Source organism: Schistocerca gregaria, chromosome 2 (genome assembly GCF_023897955.1).
Source record: "Schistocerca gregaria isolate iqSchGreg1 chromosome 2, iqSchGreg1.2, whole genome shotgun sequence".
Taxonomy (NCBI): Eukaryota; Metazoa; Arthropoda; class Insecta; order Orthoptera; family Acrididae; genus Schistocerca; species Schistocerca gregaria.
In genome coordinates, this window is record NC_064921.1 from 372,375,616 (window position 1) to 372,394,525 (window position 18,910).

The 18,910-nt window shown below is 38.1% G+C and overlaps 1 protein-coding gene across 2 annotated transcripts in view; it reads right to left on the reverse strand.

The window, feature by feature from the left end:
• Positions 1 to 9,375, reverse strand: part of LOC126319832 (aladin-like) — an 81,754-nt gene extending 72,379 nt beyond the window's left edge. The window contains exons 1-2 of one of the 2 annotated variants that reach the window (XM_049993523.1): positions 9,020 to 9,375; positions 5,259 to 5,386 (exon numbers count right to left, since the gene is read on the reverse strand). In XM_049993523.1, the coding sequence (XP_049849480.1) occupies positions 5,259 to 5,386; positions 9,020 to 9,142 (251 nt within the window). In that variant the 5' untranslated portion in view covers positions 9,143 to 9,375. Of the gene's footprint in view, positions 1 to 5,258; positions 5,387 to 8,654; positions 8,740 to 9,019 lie in introns of those variants that run through there. The other variant, XM_049993530.1, reaches the window with a different exon arrangement.
• Positions 9,376 to 18,910: the final 9,535 nt, after the last annotated feature.

Sequence of the window (18,910 nt, forward strand, 5' to 3'; positions counted from 1 at the left end):
GCATTTGATGGGACCAGCTCAGCACAGTGCACTATGAGGTTTTAAAACTAAGTGAAACAATCACAGTTGGTCATTATCAAACACAATTAATGCATCTGAGCAGAGCATTAAAAGACAAACGGCTGCAATACAGCAAGAGGCACAATAAAGTGATTTTGCAGCATGACAGTGCTCGACCCCACATTGCAAAAGAGGTCAAACTTGAAAACATTAAAATGGGAAGTCCTAACCCACCCGCCGTATTCTCCAGACATTGCTACCTCTGACTATCAACTGTTTAGATCAATGGCACATGGCCTGGCTGACCAACACTTCCGAGCTCATGAAGAATTCACTAATTGGATCGATTCGTAGATCGCTTCAAAAGATAAACAATTTTTTCGACGTGGGATTCATACACTGCCTGAAGGATCGGAGAATGTAGTGTCCAGCGATGGAAAATACTTTGAATGATACAAGTGTAACCAATTTGTTTCATTAAAGCCTCAAATGTTGAAGAAAAAAAAGCAGAAGCAAAGTTTTGCACCTTGTACATTAAGAAAACTAATTGGTAACTGTTTTCAGCTGTCACCTGTTTACAGTTCTGACTTTCAAGTCAACCACAATGTTTTAAATACAGCTTTTCAAGGAATACATGTGGTTTTTATTTAACAGTTCCCTGTAGAGTTGAATGTGGGTGGTACACCTAAGTGACATTTTCATTTTATTCTTTGCCAATAAATAAAGCGACTTAGGATATTCTTTTTTGTATCTAAGATTGATACCAGATATGTAAACATTTTAGCAAAAAATTGAGATGAGATTCAGTTGTCTACATAACCCCCACAGGACTTCCGAGTTTGTCAAATTTGACTTTTTTTCGAATGGAGTTATCTTTAAGTGAAAGTAAGAACCATTAATTGTAATGCTGAACACATTTCATTATTATTTACACTTAATGTTGTTGTTGTGGTCTTCAGTCCTGAGACTGGTTTGATGCAGCTCTCCTTGCTACCCTATCCTGTGCAAGCTGCTTCATCTCCCAGTACTTACTGCAACCTACATCCTTCTGAATCTGCTTAGTGTATTCATCTCTTGGTCTCCCTCAACGATTTTTACCCTCCACACTGCCCTCCAATGATAAATTTGTGATCCCTTGATGCCTCAGAAAATGTCCTACTAACCAGCTCCTTTTTGTCAAGTTGTGCCACAAACTCCTCTTCTCCCCAATTCTATTCAATACTTCATCATTAGTTATGTGATCTACCCATCTAATCTTTAGCATTCTTCTGTAGCACCACATTTCGAAAGCTTCTATTCTGTTCTTGTCCAAACTATTTATCGACCATGTTTCACTTCCATACAAGGCTACATTCCATACAAATACTTTCAGAAATGACTTCCTGACACACACAGCTATACTCGATGTTAACAAATTTCTCTTCTTCAGAAACGCTTTCCTTGTCATTGCCTGTCTACATTTTATATCCTCTCTACTTTGACCATCATCAATTATTTTGCTCCCCAAATAGAAAACTCATTTACTAATTTAAGTGTCTCATTTCCTAATCTAATTCCCTCGGCATCACCCGACTTAATTCGACTACATTCCATTAATCTTGTTTTGCTTTTGTTGATGTTCATCTTATATCCTCCTATCAAGACACTGTCCATTCCGTTCAACTGCTCTTCCAAGTCCTTTGCTGTCTGTAACAGAATTACAATGTCATCTGCAAACCTGAAAGTTTTTATTTCTTCTCCCTGGATTTTAATACCTACTCCGAATTTTTCTATTGTTTCCATTACTGCTTGCTCAATATACAGATTGAACAACATCGGGGATAGGCTACAACCCTGTCTCACTCCCTTCCCAACCACTGCTTCCCTTTCATTCCCCTCGACTCTTATAACTGCCATCTGCTTTCTGTACAAATTGTAAATAGCCTTTTGCTCCCTGTATTTTACCCCTGCCACCTTTAGAATTTGAAAGAGAGTATTCCAGTCAACATTGTCAAAAGCTTTCTCTACGTCTACAAATGCTAGAAACATAGGTTTGCCTTTCCTTAATCTTTCTCCTAAGATAAGTCGTAAGGTCAGTATTGCCTCACGTATTCCAATATTTCTATGGAATCCAAAGTGATCTTTCCTGAGGTCGGCTTCTACCAGTTTTTCCATTCGTCTGTAAGGAATTCGAGTTAGTATTTTACAGCTGTGGCTTATTAAACTGATAGTTCGGTAATTTTCACATCTGTCAACACCTGCTTTCTTTGGGATTGAAATTATTATATTCTTCTTGAAGTCTGAGAGTACTTCGCCTGTTTCATACATCTTGCTCACCAGATGGTAGAGTTTTGTCAGGACTGGCTCTCCCAAGGCCGTCAGTAGTGCCAATGGAATGCTGTCTACTCCGGGGGCCTTGTTTCGACTCAGGTCTTTCAGTGCTCTGTCAAACTCTTCACACAGTATTGTATCTCCCATTTCATCTTCATCTACAACCTCTTCCATTTCCATAATATTGTCCTCAAGTACATTGCCCTTGTATAGATCCTCTATATAGTCCTTCCCCCTTTCTGCTTTCCCTTCTTTACTTAGAACTGGGTTTCCATCTCTTGATATTAATGCAAGTGGTTCCCTTTTCTCCAAAGGTCTCTTAATTTTCCTGTAGGCAATGTCTATATAATACTAGATCTCTGCAAATAGGGAAATTGGTGCCCGACTAATACCGGGTACATGCCCTTTAGTCTTTAACCCACAATTTATTAAAAATGGTTTGAGTTAGAACTGTGCTATTTGACAGTTTTATTATTAAGACATGTACGTATCCATTTCCCAAAGATCACTAAATTCTGAAATGGTCACCTTATCATGCACTGTGATAATGGAATGACCCTGCATCCTCATCTATCGATTATGCACTGCTTTCCTTTTTATCCACATACTGCCTACACCGATCTGTGACTGAAGCTGGGCAGAACTTTTGCATGCATTTCCTCATCATGCCTTGTTAGATCTATTGCAGCCTCCATTGGTACACGAAGAGGCGGCAGCCACACATATTACATCTACAACTACATCTACATTCATACTCCGCAAGCAACCCAACGGTGTGTGGCGGAGGGCACTTTACGTGCCACTGTCATTACCTCCCTTTTCTGTTCCAGTCGCGTATGGTTTGCAGGAAGAACGACTGTCTGAAAGCCTCCGTGCGCGCTCGAATCTCTCTAATTTTACATTCGTGATCTCCACGTGAGGTATAAGTAGGGGGAAGCAGTATATTCGATACCTCATCCAGAAACGCACCCTCTCGAAACCTGGCGAGCAAGCTACATCGCGATGCAGAGCGCCTCTCTTGCAGAGTCTGCAACTTGAGTTTGCTAAACATCTCCGTAACGCTATCATGGTTAGCGAATAACCCTGTGACGAAACGTGCCGCTCTTCTTTGGATCTTCTCTATCTCCTCCGTCAACCCGATCTGGTGCGGATCCCACACTGATGAGTAATACTCAAGTATAGGTCGAACGAGTGTTTTGTAAGCCACCTCCTTCGTTGATGGACTACATTTTCTAAGGACTCTCCCAATGAATCTCAACCTGGTACCCACCTTACCAACAATTAATTTTATATGATCATTCCATTTCAAATCATTCCACACGCATACTCCCAGATATTTAACAGAATAACTGTTACCAGTGTTTGTTCCGCTATCAAATAATCATACAATAAAGGATTCCTCTTTCTATGTATTCGCAATACATTACATTTGTCTATGTTAAGGGTCAGTTGCCACTCCCTACACCAAGTGCCTATCCGCTGCATATCTTCCTGCATTTCGCTACAATTTTCTAATGCTGCAACTTCTCTGTTATACTACAGCATCATCCGCGAAAAGCCGCATGGAACTTCCGACACTATCTACTAGGTCATTTATATATATTGTGAAAAGCAATGGTCCCATAACACACCCCTGTGGCACGCCAGAGGTTACTTTAACGTCTGCAGACGTCTCTCCATTGATAACAACATGCTGTGTTCTGTTTGCTAAAAACTCTTCAATCCAGCCACACAGCTGGTCTGATATTCCGTAGGCTCTTACTTTGTTTATCAGGCGACAGTGCGGAACTGTATCGAACGCCTTCCGGAAGTCTAGGAAAATAGCATCTACCTGGGAGCCTGTATCTAATAATTTCTGGGACTCATGAACAAAGAAAGCGAGTTGGGTCTCACACGATCGCTGTTTCCGGAATCCATGTTGATTCCTACAGAGTAGATTCTGGGTTTCCAAAAACGACATGATACTCGAGCAAAAAACATGTTCTAAAATTCTACAACAGATCGACGTCAGAGATATAGGTCTATAGTTTTGCGCATCTGCTCGACGACCCTTTTTGAAGACTGGGACTACCTGTGCTCTTTTCCAATCATTTGGAACCTTCCGTTCCTCTAGAGACTTGCGGTACACGGCTGTTAGAAGGGGGGCAAGTTCTTTCGCGTACTTTGTGTAGAATCGAATTGGTATTCCGTCAGGTCCAGTGGACTTTCCTCTGTTGAGTGATTTCAGTTGCCATCCCTAACTGGGTGCGCACATTTGGATTTACTCCTCGCTGTACACATCGATTCACCACAGTTCATTAAGGACTCCAACTGGTCCTGGTGACCAACAACAACAGATGTGCAGTTGGGCGCTAACATCGGATCCCATGCAGTGAGAACCTGGCATTCCTGGTTCTCCAATCTTCATCCATCCCCCCTATGGATAAGGACCTGGATGATACACAGGATGCCCACACCCCCAGTCTGAACTGATATCAGACCACAACTTCTCCCAGAACCAGCACCAAGCCGTCAGTCTGAGCCACTGCAACATCTTGTCTCTCTGGTGCCAGATCCAGGATCAGCTCCTCTATCACTGGCACCATCTAATGCCACACCCAATTCCCCACAGTCTCCCTCCCCCAATCCATCACTCTACATCACTGTGCACTGCACGAGCTCACCTGGTGGGGTGTCTATGCCATATTCCTAGCCTGTGCACCTACTGCCTCTCCCTCGGAGCCATCAGCCACCCTCCCTTCAACCCTCTCATCCCTATATCCTTCTGTCTGCCTTGTTTTTCCCCTTGCCAACCCCACCTGATACTCTATCTCACCTTAGCCAAGTTGCACTTCCTAGTTATCTGTCACAATGAAGCAAGTGTGTGTGTGTGTGTGTGTGTGTGTGTGTGTGTGTGTGTGTGTGTGTGTGTGTGTGTGTGTAAACAACTTCAATGCAGAAATACATACCACACATTTAATATTTTCTTCACTAAACCTTCACGAACAGGCATAAAGACAGCATTTATATCTTCATGAGAAGTTACAGAAGGGCGGAGCAAGTCCCTGTTCACTACTATCGTTGGATATGATGCAACCTATAAAAAAATACATTTTAAAATGAGCAAAGAATTGTTAATATTATGGCACAACATACAGAAGAAATTAGACAAGTTTAAGTCCATACTGGTGAAATATGAGTTTGTGGTGTATCTTTTCAATTTCACTCATCACTAGCTGTACACAAAGCACAGTACTGACACACACAAAAATACGACACTGTCCTCGCACAGGAGTAAATCAAACTGTCTTTGCATAACAATGGCAAGGGATGTGGAAATTTCTATACTTTAACAATATCACCTTGTAGCACACAAAATGAAAGATTTGATACATAAACTCCAAAAAACTATAAGTCACTGTAAAGGAACTTTCAATGTATAAAATGGGTACTATTCAATGTCTCTGTCAATGAGATATCACCAATATTTTCGTGATTGTGTAAGTTTGTCTCTTTAGACCCAAGGAAATCATCAAAGACAATTTTGACTTTCAGACAACTGCCACAAATTTCCCCACCAAAGCTAGTGCAACAGACACTAAAATAGGCAATTATTTGGCAAAATACAAGGGGGTGCCAAAACAGAGAATAACATTGCAGTGGGCAGAACTTTTCTAGTTCTGCATTTCTAGCACTAAGTCCATTTAGCACAACTTATTGCCAGTTCAGTGCTACCTGTGTTGTTGGCCTGGCTTGTTCTGTTCATTTGCAGTGATTGATTTTGCTAGCACTGTTTTGTTTTCTATGATGGCAAGTTTAGGTGAACAATGCGCAGCTGTGGAATTTTATGTTCTAGTTTGTAAAAATTATGCTAAAACTGTTTTAATGTCATAAAAGCTTACCAAGAAAACAGTAGGGGAAAGCCTCAAGTGTACGTGTGGTTTGTTTGCTTTAAAAATGGCAACCTGTCAACTGATGACAGACCTCGTTCTGGATGTCCATCAACTGCCCAAATCAACGAAAATATTGAAAAAAATTCAAGAGTATGTTCTCACAGACCATAGCCAGACAACTGATCAACTGTCAAGAGATTAGTAGGTGACCTTGCAGCTCAGTTCAGCAAATTTTGTGTGGCACACAGGAAGCTGGCTCTTCCACCACAATGCCACCTCCCCCCCCCACACACACACAGCTATCTCTGTTAGGCAGTTTTTGGCTAAAAATGGCATGTTTCCAGTGCCCCACGCACCTTAACTTGTCTAACTTGGCTGTGTGTGACTTATTTCTCGAATTTTCTTTCCATGCATGAATAGGTGGTGTGAAAGGACACCAATTTGACAAAAATGAAGAAGTAAAAAAAGGGGGCTGAGGATCTGCCAGCCATTTCTAAAAATGACTACAAAGAATGTTTCAACCACTGGAAACACTGGTGGCACAATTGTATTATTTGCAATGGAGAATATTCCAAAGGGGATATGGTTTTGTAAATAATCTGAAAATATACAGGTTTTAATTTTTTTGTATACCGTCGTGTCCTAAAAGCACAAATTTGTGGTTTTTGCTCTGTTGTTCTTGAAATATCAGACTGCTCTTCAACTGAAACACTTGTCTCTTTTCATCGGGTTATTTATTTCTAGGCCATGCTTAAGTGGTCCACATATCGAGAGTTGTAAGAAGCTGGACCATGACAGACAAGAAGACAGATCTGAAACTTTCAGATGCCATGACCAATGGAATACAGAAAAAAAAAAACAAACAGCCTGTAGTTTATAAAAAAAGTTAAATTTAATAAAGAACAGTGTAATTGATACTGGAGCAACTACTGTAACTACAAGAACTGTGGATAACTGAAGAAATAATCCAACACAAAAATGTTTAAGAAGAGTAAGAAAATCAGTGACAGCAGTCACTTTTTTAGTTATGAGAAGGTGAAGCTTGAACCAGCAAAATAATTGAATTATGAATGCAGTCTACAATACCAGAAGGATAGAGTGCTACTCATTGTAAAAATGACAATGAGTTGCAGACGGGCACAATGAAAACACTGTTGCACAGTTAGCTCTCAGCAAAAGCCTTCTTCTTGAAAGCGCACACAGTATCAATAACAGTGCATAGGCCTATAGTGAAACTATACTGTACATCTGTGTTAATATTCTTGTGCTCAGTCATTTATTATGCCGATTCACATAGCAATACAGCACAGAGCACTAGACTAAGAGGGGCACTGAAGAAAGCAACCGATGTGTATATATTACAAAAGAAACTACGAGGACAAGACACAACATGGCTCAAAGGGCTCATTGTATGAACATAATCTTTTACTAGACTTCATGTCATGGCTCTGTCATCATTAGACCTATTTATCATGCAACATGATATGTATATGAAGGTGAACTATCATAGCCACTAACACTGTAAAAGAAAAATGGAACAAAATAGAATTTTGTATATAGAAGAAAAATTAAACTGCAGGTTGCCATTACAATTTTTTTCATTAAATTACTGTTTGTCACTGTAACACACAAAAATTTTATATGAGAATAAAAAGTTATTCAAGCCATTTGCGAATCATTTCCCTTTCCCACCAGAATATCATGACAAAGATTCCATTTCTTGCAACCATGACAGGAGATGTATATGGCTGATAGTAAGGGAAAAGAAAACATGGAAACAGCTACTGTCAAATTAAATTTATAGGGCTAGTCTGAACAATTTTGCTGCTATTGTGTGATTGCAACAAAGCAAATACATACTGTAGTGTGTTGAAATGGAACAATCTGAAACATTAATAGAATATAGGCAACACAACAAAAACAGTTTAAGGAAGACCAGTTGCTTTTACTACTTCTTATTAGTATTCACAATGAAAACAAGTAAAAAATTAATAACATTTGTGGTAGAATTCTCACCAAATCTGCTTAACATTTCTTGTTAGTTTATCTATCCATGACATAACTACCACATTTGCATTACATAAAATTTTGTGCCAAAATTTATCGACTTGTACAATTAAAATTAACTACAACACAATGTGTTGTCATGGGAGATCACCTCTCCTGTTTACCAAAGTTTAATTTTGTGGCGCTATTTACTTTCAATTCATATACGGTGTAATGTCGTGATCTGGAAATCCAGTCATGTCATTTCAAGCATGAATCATCTTGCACGTAATGACAGTCATACAAGGAAGTCCAGGGTTTAATACGACTGAGAAACAACAACTCAGATTTGAGAATTAACCACGGCAAAAGTTCCATTGCCACGATTTCAATCCTTTTATTAACGTAATTCCCACAACGGTCTAAGGACTATCAATACATACACATAAGACATGTTTCTTTCAAATTTGCGTGGACGTGAATTACCAGTGTTTCTCTGTTACCAGTGTAAATTTTCTTCTAAACAATATGATGGCAGTTTTTCATAAATGAATTATGAATGCCAAAGTTGTGAATCGTCGACGCCGTACTTTTCCTAATACACATGTCGCATACACAACACCGAATTTTTATATGTGCTTATCAGTACAGAGCTCAGTTACACTACGAGTTTATGTTCGGTTAATACTAGTGAAACATATTATTTCAGCCTCCAAAACTCGTTATGATTAAGCATGGCAGCCACTTACATCACAATATAGATTTTTTGGGTAACAGAAAAAAATTGTTTCACTGTAATGCATTTACAGCAGGACAAGAGTAATATTTGCAAATTTACATTTTCAACTTACGGTGTTGCTAAATATCGAAAAATTAGCATTTTCAATTGTCATTGTTTGTAATTTTCCATCGACCTCACAAACTGTCACATGGCCAACAGGTGCAGGATTCGGAAAATTTTTCATTGATACCATGACGCAAGTTTGTTTTGCTTGAAAACGGTTTCAAGCGGTGTTAATTCGGTCACGCAAATGTAATCAGTTCAGCCCACTCAGGAACAACTGATATCTGACATTTGGTTAAACACTAGAACTAGTACCCGCTTAAAACTTCAAATTATCAAAGAACATACACAACTTCGGCTGTATCACGAACTTTATATGTACTCTATGACTTTTGACTTTGTACATAGATCACAGACACACATAAATGTATGTCTTTGTCATGGAGGTACCTTCTTGGTCTTTGTCATGGACTTTGTATACTATGTATCTAATTGTTTCCTATTCGAAGAATAAAGGATAAAATACGAAGTTTTCTGCACTAACTGTATACTGCTCGCATCATTTATTTTTTTAGCAGTTTCCTTAATATAAACCTAATAAAGGGTATCGCTTGGACCTTTGCTAATAAAATGCATTATTATAGTTTTCGGAAATAGTTGACCCTGATCATTCGAATACAGTGTGTCAAAACTATAGCTAGCCACATCGACACGGCAGTCATTAACCACTTGACAATGTCTGACGAGAACTCTGTCGAAAGCTCTTGGGAAGGGACTGGGGCCGATTGGAAGAGCAAGAAGATTTTCCTAAAAATAAAATTTATGTAAAGTTATGTGCACTTATAACGAACTACCGCAAACCCTTAGAAAGTTGAATACAGCAATAAAACATAGTGCAGTAATGTAGTGAGTAATCTAATAAGTAACAGAAAAAACAAAAAAGCTGGCAAGTAACATAGTTTTCAAACAAGAAAGTGACAAACACAAATATATCTGTTAAGTAATTAATAATAATAAGTACAGGACGCATTATTGTGTCCAAGATAGATATGAAGCCCACACCTACCACAGTAGTCCAAACTATATGCTAGCTAGCTCCGCAGATGACGAAGAGATTGCTAAAATGTATGATGAGATTAAAGAAATCATTCAGATAGTGAAGAGAGACGAAAATTTAATAGTCATGAGTGACTGGAACTCGATAGTAGGAAGAGAAGGAAATGTGGTATGTGAATATGGAATGGGAGTAAGGAATGAAAAAGGGAGCCGCCTGGTAGAATTTTGCACAGAGCCTAAATTAATCATAGATAACACTTGGTTCAAGAATCGTAAAAGAAGGTTGTTTACATGGAAGAAGCCTAGAGATATTGGGAGGTCTCAGATAGATTATATAACGGTAAGACAGAAATTTAGAAACCAAGTTTTAAATTATAAGACATTTCCAGTGGCAGATGTGGACTCTGACCAGAATCTATTGGTTATGACTTGTAGATTAAAATTGAAGAAACTGCAAAAAGGTGGGAATTTCAGGAGATGGGTCCTAGATAAACTGAAAGAACCAGAGGTTGTAGAGCGCTTTACTGAGAGTATTAGGGAACGATTGACAAGAATGGGGGAAAGAAATAAAGTAGGAGAATAATGGGCAACTTTGAGAGACAAAATAATGAAGGTAGCAGAGGATCAAGTAGGTAAAAAGATGAGAGTTAATAGAAATCCTTGGACACCACAAGAGATATTGAATTTAATTGATGAAAGGAGTAAATATAAAAATGCAGTAAATGAAGCAGGCAAAAAGGAATACAAACATCCCAAAAATGAGATTGACAGGAAGTGAAAGGGGTTAAGCAAGGATGTAGAGGCTCATATCACTAGGGGTAAGATAGATGCTGTCTACAGGAAATTAAGGAGAGAAAAGAGAACCACATGCATGAACACCAAGAGCTCAGATGGAAATCCAGTTCTAAGCAAAGAAGGGAAAGCAGAGAGGTGGAAGGAGTATATAGAGGGTCTGTACAAGTGCAATGTACTTGAGGACAATATTATGGAAATGGAAGAGGATGTAGATGAAGATGAAATGGGAGATACAATACTGCCCGAAGAGTTTGACAGAGCACTGAATGACCTGAGTAGTAACAATGTCTCAGGAGTAGACAACGTTCCATTAGAACTACTGATGGCCTTGGGGTAGCCAGCCCTGACAAAACTCTACCTTCTGGTGAGCAAGATGTACGAGACAGGCGAAATACCCTCAGACTTCTAGAAGAATATAATAATTCCAATCCCAAAGAAAGCAGGTGTTGACAGATGTGAACATTACCGAACTATCAGTTTAATAAGCCACAGCTGCAAAATACTAACACGAATTCTTTACAGACGAATGGAAAAACTGGTAGAAGTCGTCCTCAGGGAAGATCAGTTTGGATTCCGTAGAAATATTGGAACACGTGAGGTAATACTGACCTTACAGCTTATCTTAGAAGAAAGATTAAAGAAAGGCAAACCTACGTTTCTAGCATTTGTAGACTTAGAGAAAGCTTTTGACAATGTTGACTGGAATACTCTCTTTCAAATTCTAAAGGTGGCAGGGATAAAATACAGGGAGCAAAGGGCTATTTATAATTTGTACAGAAACCAGATAGCAGTTATAATAGTCGAGGGGAATGAAAGGGAAGCAGTGGTTGGGAAGGGAGTGAGACAGGGTTGTAGCCTATCCCTGATGTTATAAAATCTGTATATTGAATTAGTAGTAAAGGAAACAAAAGAACAATTCGGAGTAGGTATTATATCCATGGAGAAGAAATAAAAACTTTGAGGTTCCCCGATTACATTGTAATTCTGTCAGAGACAGCAAAGGACCTGGAAGAGCAGCTGAACGGAATAGACACTGTCTTGAAAGGAGGATATAAGATGAACATCAACAAAAGCAAAATGAGAATAATGTAATGTAGTCGAATTAAATTGGGTGATGCTGCGGGAATTAGATTAGGAAATGAGATGCTTAAAGTAGTAAATGAGTTTTGCTATTTGGAGAGCAAAATAAGTGATGGTCCAAATAGAGAGGATATAAAATGTAGAGTGTCAATGGCTAGGAAAGCGTTTCTGAAGAAGAGAAATTTGTTAACATTGAGTATAGATTTATGTGTCAGGAAGTCGTTTCTGAAAGTATTTATATGGAGTGTAGCCATGTATGGAAGTGAGACATGGACGATAAGTAATTTAGACAAGAAGAGAATAGAAGCTTTCGAAATGTGGTGCTACAGAAGAATGCTAAAGATTAGATGGGCAGATCACACAACTAAAGAGGAGGTATTGAGTAGAACTGGAGAGAAGAGAAATTTATGGCACAACTTGACTAGAAGAAGGGATCGGTTGGTAGGGCATATTCTGAGGCATCAGGGGGTCACCAATTTAGTATTGGAGGGCACCGTGGACGGTAAAAATCGTAAAGGGAGACCAAGAGATGAATACACTAAATATATTCCGAACAAGGTAGGTTGCAGTAGGTACTGGTAGATGAAGAACCTTGCATAGGATAGAGTAGCATGGAGAGCTGCATCAAATCAGTCTCTGGACTGATGACCACAACAACAACAAGGACAGATTTAAGGTGGGGTATTATAATTTCATCATAAAAAGTATTGGAAATTCCACACTTTTCTGCTGTATATAATCATAGTTATTATAAAACTAGAGGGCAAAACTGTATTTAAAATAAATACAATTCAAGAAATGAAGTACAAGTCATCCAAAATGAAAATATCATGTTTCTGTAGCAGTGACTATGAAAGAAGCAAAAATAGTATTACAAAAGGAGGGTAGTGGCATAATCTGAATAAAAGAAGAGATAGACTCATTGGACACAGTCCACTACAAATGATATAATAAATTGATGAAAAAGTGTGACATTTGCTTCAAAATAAATCAACAAGATTTTTACAAATTTTTAACATTATATGCTATACTCACACATATAATACATCGAGGTCGCAATACTTCATCTCTAAAATCTAACATCCTCATCATCCTTCTACATACAAGAGAGTCTGAGAAGATCAGCCTAAAACAAAAAAACTGTGCAACAAATTGAATGAGTAAATGTCTTTGTTTGTCTGTACCTTACTGCGCATTCATAATTGACATCTTTGCCAACCCTCTGGTTACTCATGTTTCAATTTTTTTTTTTAGTAAATCTTAATTTTACGGCATCCTAGGAGCCTTTCATCATGTACTTATACGATTGCCCCCACACTGCACGTTGACATGTTATGGAGATGTACAGTGTTTTTTCCTTATATTTGCCAATTGGGGTCAATGCCCTTTACTGTCAGGAATTTTTTAGTGGAATGAACGAGTCACCCTATCCTATGTATGTTAAGGCTCTAGAAGAAATTAAAATATGTGAGTTCATTACATATTTAAATTTGGCACACTAACAATAATGTCCAGTTTGCTTCATTCTTGCTGTCAGGTTTTGCACTCACACACGGGATGATTTGGGGGAAAGAAGTAGTTGCCAACAGTCATCATGCTATATGCTACTGTTGCATTTGTGTGCACTCGTTTTCTTGGTGTTCATGTCAGACATTCATATGTGTGCCACGTATCGAAGAATTGCTGTGGCGTTTGTCTTCATTCTGGGTGCAGTGAGCGTGTGCTTATTTTTCAGAATCCGACCTTGTGGCAGAAGATCTCCACTCTTACAGCCTGGGCATCATTACTACTCGTCGTACTATCATTTTCAGAGGAGAGAACCCTGACCAACAGCATCTGACGATGAGGTGAGTACCTGCTCAAACACCTATCGTTGACTTGCACATATATCAAACGTTTTGAGCCACGATATTCATAAGTTATTTCGTTGCACATGAATGTTCAAGTCACCACACTTGACTGTGCACTCGTTGAAAGACACATATAGCCATCCAAAACACTGTATAAATTGCTTTTCTTTGAAGAAAGCACACACTCACTGCACTTTCTTCATATAGAGTTTGGTTTCCAGTAAAAATTCATACAAGTATTGAACTGCACAATATAAATCACATGATAGCTTATACCTATTGCTGACATTCCATCCATTGGTTATATTATGAACTTAAATTTCTTAAATTTTAAAACGCTATGAAATTTTCAGTAACTGGGTTCTGTCACTACAGTTTGTTTATTAGCTTCAACTTATCTTTGACTTATCCTGTTTTCTCTTAAATTAACCTGTATGTCCCAGGATATGATATTTTGAAAATAACATATGCTCCTGAATAGAGTAATTGCCACTTCTTATTCAGTTTGTCAAAATTTGTCAATTTAGGATGAATCTGTAAGAGGACTCACTGCCCTTAAAAATGGTGTAAAACGTTTCAGTTTCTTGTTATAATTTGTCTTTCTATACTTGGCCCTGTTTTCAGGTGTCATTATGGCTTGTTTCAATTTGTATTATAGTATCGTTTCTGTAGTGGGTGCCTTGGTATGGGTGACTCCCACTCATTCATCTGTTTTGTCCTGAATATCAGTTCATTTGGTGTGAAACCTGTTGAAGAATGTGGAAGATTATTGACAATTTGTATGAAAGAAGTTACGTATTCTACCCCTTGAGTATGTTTGTGAGGGGTGTATGTCCTAATAAACCGGTTAAATTCTTTAAAGACTCGTTCAGCTGGGCTTGCTTCTGGGTGAAAAAGGCTTTATGCCCTCTGAGGTCCTAAATTGTTTCCAATTTTGCCCAATGAAATATGGAGCGTTATCAGTTAGTAGTACTTTTGATTTACCTACTCTTCTCAAATAGTCTCCCTCAATTCTTTTTCTGATATTTGTGGTTGTTGTATTTTTAATGGTATATATTTTGATATGTTTCGTGAAAATATCGTGTAGTGCAACCTTGTACCTTACTACTCCTTTACTTCTTGGATATGGACCTATTTATCAGGGATAAAATATCTATGGGGTTTTTATGTGAGTATTGGATGTAGCTCAGTATATGTTGACACAGTGAACCGGTTTTATTTTTGACATATTGCACACTTTCTTAATACCTGTAGGACTCGCCTTCTCAAATTTGGAAAATTACGAAGTGTTGCAATTTTTTCAGTACATTTGCCTACTGCATAATGTCCCCATACTTCATGTGTGTGCCTTATAAATTTGTCGATATAAACTTCCAGGATACACACATACCATTGTTAAGATTTTTCCTGTTTCCTATGAAACAAAACGCCCTTGTACTCTAGATACCATTTACTTACCTTTCCACCTTGATCTTGTTTAAGATTTTGCATGACTACACCATCTGCGATCTTGTTATTGTATAACTTTCATCTGCTTACAAAACGTATGATAATCAGACTGTTGTGTTGTATCTTGCATTAATAACGTTTTGGTTTCTGTATCTTGCTCTGTTAATTCACTAAATTCCTCTAAACCTAGTGGTAGCCTAGACAAGGTGTCTGTAATAACATTCTGACTTCCGTTAATATAAACGATCTCAAAATTGAATTCTTGTAAATATAGACACCACCTAGCTAATCTTTGGTCCTTGAGATGAGGCATCTGTGCATAGACAAAAATCCTTGGACATGTCAGGGTGTCTAAGAATGTTTGCATTTACTAATTCCTGCTTAATGTTATTTAAGTCCTCTTGACACTTATCATTCCACAACCAAAGTATAATTAAAACATCATCATTTGAGTCGTATGCGCAGAATTACGTCACTCAGTCCAATTGGTTTTTTCGCAAACTTTTTTCAATTTAGATGTCGTTTGTTTCTTCTCAGAAATTATATTAATGCAAGTTATCTGCTTTAATAAATATTAGAACCACATTGAATAAACTTTCAAGATTCAAACTCGCGATGAACGTTGTCAAAAATTAATAATCTTGTCAAATAAATTAGTAATACCTCTTCCTTAACATAATTCTTCATAAATAAATTCTCGGAACATGTGTTTAAACTTTTGTAGTATACACCAGTTTATTATCTTCCTATATACTACATATAGACGTGAACCTGAGCCTTGACAAGATAGGACTGAACATTTACAGCATGATTAAACTTTCTATGACATCATTGTTGTAGACACATTACAAATTCTAATTTTTTTAGGTTTTAGAAGCAGGACGCAACAACTCGGTTTCAGGATATTCTGTTGCTGTTTGGCTGTCGACCCGTGACGTATAGTGGCCAGCAATTGTCCCTCTGGTCTGGCAGCGAAGATGCTGTCTCCGTTTGTTGTGCTGACCTCTCTGTACATGAAACATAAAAATAAATACAAAAACTTTAGATAATTCACAACAATTATAAATATTACAAAATACCTAAACAAAACACTAAATCAAACTTATATTCACCGGCAACTGGGCTGACACTGGTGGATGGGTGACGCTTCAATTTCACGTCCCACCACAGTAGAACATAGAATTCGTAACTTCTGCCCCCACAAAAAAATACAGTATATTTTCGACTTTCTTTGTGGAGTTATATTTGCCAGTAGGACATTTTGAAATCGAGTACACTGAAATATTTTGTATTATAAAACTTTAGAAGCTATTCATCCAAGTTGTCTGGTCTTATGAATACTGGTACTATAATCTTATTGATACTTCTATCATCCAGAACTAATCTTACAGAACCATCTAGTTTGCTTACTGGTAACATTGGACTACAACAGGATGAAAATGAAGATTGTATAATTCCCCATTCAACCATATGATTGATCTGTTCCCTTAATGTCTCTCATTTTGCCCATGGAAGGGACATGACATTCCACAAAATGTTTCATGTGGATAGACTTCAAATTTATATTCATAGTCTTTGATTATTCATGGCTCTTTACTCAAAACATAGGCATACTTAAATAACAAGTTAGAAAGTTCTTGGCATTGCATCTCATTGAGTACCTGTAATTCACTTAGTTTCTGCTTTACCATTTCGTAACTAACCTCAGTGTTTTCTTCCAGTGCAGTATCAAATTTGTTTGTGAAATACACAGCTGGAAAGGAATATTGTACTATGACATTTGACCGTGGTTTGGTTTTCTTACTTTCATCAAGTGTTTTCACTAAATCAATAGAAAAGATCTGATCCTTTGCATAAAAGTGGCATTTACCATTACCTATGTCAACCTGTGTTTTGTAAATTCTAAATGTGTCCACGCCAATAAGACAATTAACAATAAGTTTGTCAATTATAAGAAAGTGGCACTTCGCTGTAAAATGTTCAGTTTGCACTGGAATTGGTGCCCGATGCTTAACCAATTTAGTCTTACTACCTCTAGCAGTATGCACCTTGCAATTTTTCACAGGAAATGATGGAAAATTGCCTCTCTTCTTCAATTCACAAAAAAATGCATTTGACATTAGGTTGGTAGTTGAACCTGTGTGTCAATGTTAAATATTTTCACCTTAATGATTGTTTGTACTTGTTATTCGTTGACTATATCTGCTATATCTAACTCATACTTATACGAATCATCCTTGATGTCTCCTCGTTTGTCAAATCTTATGAAACATGTTTGTAGTTCTGCCTTGCCCCACTCCCTGAGAAGTCAATAGCCTGGTGGGTTAACTACAATCGGTTGATGGCTTCCAAGGGCATAGTGTGAGCTAGTTATTACCTGGAGCAATTTCAGTAAGTTGCACTGTGTGTGTACTTCTCCAGTTTGTGTCGTTAGCTCTGTGCAGTTATTTTGCTGGTCAAAGATCTGCTACGGTATAGCATAAGGCATGGCACTGTTGCCGAGCGTCGGCCACTGCTGCAGCTGACTGTTTCTATTCATATTTGATATAGGGCCTTGTGATGGTGAATTGTAATTCGCTCGTGCGTTCGAATTTTCCCTGTTGTTTTGGAAATTCCTTTTAAATCGTTTGTTTTTCCGTTCCTGTTACTGTACTCATTACCTCTGGGTATGTAATTTTTCTGTTGTGTGTACCAATCTTGCTGTGTGTTTAAATCACGTTTTAATGACTGATTTTCTTAATTATGTTGTTCCTGATTTTCTGGTGCTCTATGGGGTACAAGTCTTTCCCCATAGATTAAGTCGATAGGATCGAGTACTGATTGAAAATATGCAGTATCGTGCTCGGGCGTTGTGACTAATTTTTCTCTGATGTGCGATGGTAAATGAACTTTCAAAATTTTTAACACGTCTACGAGTGATATTGGGCTAGTCCAGTAGTGTCTCTTGTTCAGGCATTTTTCAAAGTAGCCACGTAGACTACCATATTTGCCATTGAATGGTGCACGGTTGAAAAACTCGCGTCTGAGTTTCTCTTGCACTGCCTCAGACCAGTATTTGTCGAGAAAAGCTCGTTCAAATTGGATGTAAGTGCTGCAACGTTCGGCCATTTCAGTTGCCCATAAGAGCACATCACCTTGCGTATATCCCACAACAAGTCTGATTTTTGTACCTCCATCCTGTTGCGTGGAAATACATGACGAAAAACACTAATAAGTACTACGAGATTCGTTCTTTTACCTTCGGTAGTAAATTAGGATATTGTCGAAGTCTCAGCAAACCCTCGTCTGCAAAAATAGTTGATAGACATTTGGCATTTTTGGTCGTATTTCGGTTGTAATTGTTGTTACCTGTAACTCCGGCTGGTAATTGTCCAGGTGTTGGAGTTGTGGGTAAGTTTACATTTTGCAATCTGCAACTGTCACTGGTACCTACTGTGGAACTCGTGACAATTTGTGAATAGATACCAACAGATTGTGGTTTTTTCACTGCAGCCTGTGTATTATTTACATTCATATTTCGAGAGCCGGTAATATTTTCTTCTAAATGACTGCGGGTCCTATTTTCCGCGGCTTGTAGGATAATGTTTACTTCGTTCATGATTTCATTTTCTTTTTTCCGAATGGCCTTCTCTACTATATCTGTCTAGAACTAACCACTGGTTACTAACTTCTCTGCAATGGTGTTACCCTTATCTAGCGTACTATTTTCAATAATCTTTTTCTCTCCT